Source organism: Octopus bimaculoides, chromosome 4 (assembly GCF_001194135.2).
Source record: "Octopus bimaculoides isolate UCB-OBI-ISO-001 chromosome 4, ASM119413v2, whole genome shotgun sequence".
Taxonomy (NCBI): Eukaryota; Metazoa; Mollusca; class Cephalopoda; order Octopoda; family Octopodidae; genus Octopus; species Octopus bimaculoides.
In genome coordinates, this window is record NC_068984.1 from 53,056,139 (window position 1) to 53,059,942 (window position 3,804).

The 3,804-nt window shown below is 34.6% G+C and overlaps 1 protein-coding gene across 5 annotated transcripts in view; it reads right to left on the reverse strand.

The window, feature by feature from the left end:
• LOC106871829 (prominin-1-A) overlaps positions 1–3,804 on the reverse strand; it is a 144,619-nt gene that overhangs the window by 62,179 nt on the left and 78,636 nt on the right. For all 5 annotated transcript variants that reach the window (XM_014918539.2, XM_052967071.1, XM_052967069.1 and 2 more), the window contains exons 4-5: positions 1,589–1,794; positions 708–837 (exon numbers count right to left, since the gene is read on the reverse strand). In XM_014918539.2, the coding sequence (XP_014774025.1) occupies positions 708–837; positions 1,589–1,794 (336 nt within the window). The remainder of the gene's footprint in view (positions 1–707; positions 838–1,588; positions 1,795–3,804) is intronic.

Sequence of the window (3,804 nt, forward strand, 5' to 3'; positions counted from 1 at the left end):
CTATACAAAAAAAATTATTGATGAGCAATTTTTATGCTCCCTTTTATGGAGCAATCAACAATAAAGGGAAATGGGAATTTATGCAAACTGAAGCTTCACCACACCAGAGTTTTTAGTCAGTTGGAACATTACAACATAAAGGAAAAGAAAGAAACCATTGACAATGACAAAATGAAAAGTTAAAATGACAGGTTGATCGGTTTGTCAAGAAAGATTGACAAAATTTTGCAACCACACCTTTATGAAGTTATAACAACATATGGTTTTGACAGATTTCAGTGGGTATATCATGTTTAAAAGTTATCTGAATTTATTTTATCAAATAGCAAGGCAGAGTTGATATGGATGTAGTCAAAGCAGCTGAATGAGAAACTGTCATTGACTAAAGACTGATAACCATATAAAAAATTGAACCTTGAAAGGTCCCCTGAGTAGATAAACTAGTGTATGTATTATACTTAAAACTTATCTAAGGAAAACATAAACCATTATTGTTTAACATTTATACCAACTAAACAACTAAGTTGAATCTTACAATAATGAGTATTATTTTTTTTTGCATGTTTATTTTAGAAGAAAATAGTCAAAATTTGAATAAGGAGTGTAGGGAAATGGTTAGTGTAACAAAGTTAATTATTCGTTTTAAAAAAATGAGACAAAGCTGAAGAAACACTAAATATCAAAAATAGGAAAAAAATAAAACTTACTCTAATTGATTGATCCATATAAGACTGCAGTGTCTTTGTTCTTTTGGAGAGATCTTGAACAACTCCAGAGTTATCAATAAAACTTTTTTTATAGAGTTCATTTGTTATAAAGGTACAGACAACAGCAAATCTGAAATAGAATTTTTTTATTTTCAAAAAAAAAAAAAGAAAAAAAAACTGTATTAGTATAAGTTATATTGTACATTTTCAATAAAAAAGAATTCATAATTATCACTAGTTTCATAAAAGAGAATCTCAGCTTTTACTAAGATAATCATGGTCAGGTCCAAATGGAAATTTCCTTCAATCATTGATGTTATAACATGGTATAGAGATAGTTTTTACTGCTGACTAAGTTCCCCACAGGTAACCTTTGACTATTTTATAGGTACAGGCATGGCTGTGTGGTAAGAAGTTTGCTTCCCAACCACGTGGTTAAAGGAAGTACAGTCTTACTGTGTAGCACATTGGGTAAGCGTCTTCTGGGCTGACCAAAGTCTTGTAAGAGAGTATTTGGTAGAGAGAACTGTAAGAAACCCATTGTGTGTATGTGTGTCTGTGTGTGTATTGTATGTATGTCTGTCTGTCACCACTACTTGATAACCAGTGTTGGTTTGTTTACATCCCCATAACTTAGTGCTTCAGCAAAAGAGACCCACAAAATAAGTATGAGGCTTAAAAACAAGTACTGGGATTAACTCATTTCACTAAAAAGTTGACCACATTGCAATGACTGAAACAACTTGGACATAATAGATAAATCCAAAGTATTCCAGTTTTACAGCTATGAAACTTTGAATTATCCATGATTGTTAAGTTAGTAAAAGATTACACTCGGTCTATAAAATCAAAAATGAAATTGTGAAAAGAATTATACTAACAATATGATTGTATTCAAAATGACCAAACACGTAACATAAGTTCTTCTTTTATACCGGGCATTTTTGGGATCATATTTCATGTGTCGTCCTCCACATCGGTTACAGCATCGACAACAGCAGAGACAACAGCCAATAAGGGGTATTAATATAATGAAGATAAGTCCAATGACAACACAGATTGAATAACCAATGAAATACAGTACTATCTGCAATGATAAAATATGTATAAAATAATTTAATATTATTATTTAAATCATATCAAAATATGATCACTCTTTTACCTTTCAATTCATCTTTACATAATCATTTTCTCTCGTTTCATCTCTACACATTTCTCAGTTTCCTTCACTTCATTTCAGAATTTCTTCAAAAGTAAATCTAACTTCAAAAATATTTTACCTTTTAAGGTCCTGATTATATATATACACACACACATGCAAGACAAAGACAAATTGTAAAATACATATATTAAATAAATTATTTACAAGTACTCTCATTTTCAATTCACTAGGCAGAAGTTGTTGTCCATTAATGATGATGACAAATGATTTTAAAAATGATTAAAAAAAAGCAAACAACTAAAACACCTCTCCCCCTCCCTCCTCTCTCTCTCTATATATATAAAATCTTCAGAATCCAATAGAATCAGGTATTTAAATAATAAAAGCACCAAGGTAGAGTCAGAGATAGTATGTCAGTGACTCTAAGTTACAGATGGGATTCTCCCATCTGTAACCTAGATGGGAAATAATGACCAAACTCAAGTTGGTACATCACAGTTGCTAAGTAAGATGATACATGATATGTAAGTGCTGAAACACTCATACAACAGATTCTATAGAAGTGTCAGGGTCTGTTCATGTAAATGTAAGATAATGCACTTCAATGGCTGTAGATGTGAATTGGGGCAAAAGCCACTGATCAGAGGCAAACAACAGTCTAGTTGGTTGGTGAAACAATGGCATCTCAAGGCATCGTTACCCAATTTTCATTTATGTAAGCTGTGGTATGACGTCAGTGACTGGGGAGTTGACCGGAAGGGCAAGTTGACCGGAAGAGAAAGAAGGGCAGAGGGAGCCTCGATCGGGATTTCGTGCCCTTTTCGAACGGGGTTGTTGTCAGGAGAGGACGTGCCAAGCGATTGTCTACATTTGGGAGAAGCAGCTGCTATTCTTAGTGTTCTTCGGGTCGGGGCGAGCCGCGAGGATCGGATACCGCAAGACAGACTTGCAGTCGAGGAAGGAAAACCGAGGTAAGGTGATTACATCTACTCGCACGCATACACTACATAAGTTACATGTGATAATGCATGGCTAAATGGTTAGGGTATTCGGTTCATGATCATAAGGTCATGAGTTCGATTCCCGATGGCGCATTGTGTTGTTGAGCAAGACACTGCATTTCTCTTTATTCCAGTCCATTCAGCTGACAAAACTGAGTTGTACTTGTATTTCAAAGGACCAGCCTTGTTGCATTCTGTGTCATACTGAATCTCTCTGAGAATTACATGCTAAGGGTATGCTAGTCTGTGGAGTGCTCAGCCACTTGCACATTAATTTCACAAGCAGGTTGTTTTGTTGATCAGATCAACTGGAACCCTCATCATTGTAATCAATGGAGCACCAATCTTTCATGCTAGAGCTTGCAGTGAATAAATACTATAGAACCAAGTGCATTGATCTGCCTGGGAGGTGGAAGGGAGGCTATGATACTGCTAAGAAAATGCTGAGGTAAAACACATCAACTTGAACTCATCATATCTATGCACTATATTTGAAACCAAATTGCAGCCACAGCTTTCTGCAGTTAATTGCATTCATATTTGATTCTTCATTTTTATTTTCTCTGTATACAAGTATTTTACAACTTTGCAAAGCTTAACTTTGACTTAAATTCTCTAATATGGGTGTACTTGTCCATGAGCTATACTAATGAGCTACAATGCCTTTTGAAACATGCATCTACATGCATCAGATGATCTTTTATCTTTTGTTTCAGTTGGTAGACTGTGACCATGCTGGGGCACCACTTTGGAGAATCTTTTATTTGAATGAACTGATTCCAGTACTTATTCTATTGGTCACTTTTACTGAACCACTAGGTTACAGCAATGTAAACACACCAGCACTGGTTGTTGTCAAGTGGTGGCAGGGGACACAGACATACATACACACAATCAATATATATATATATATATATATATATATATATATATA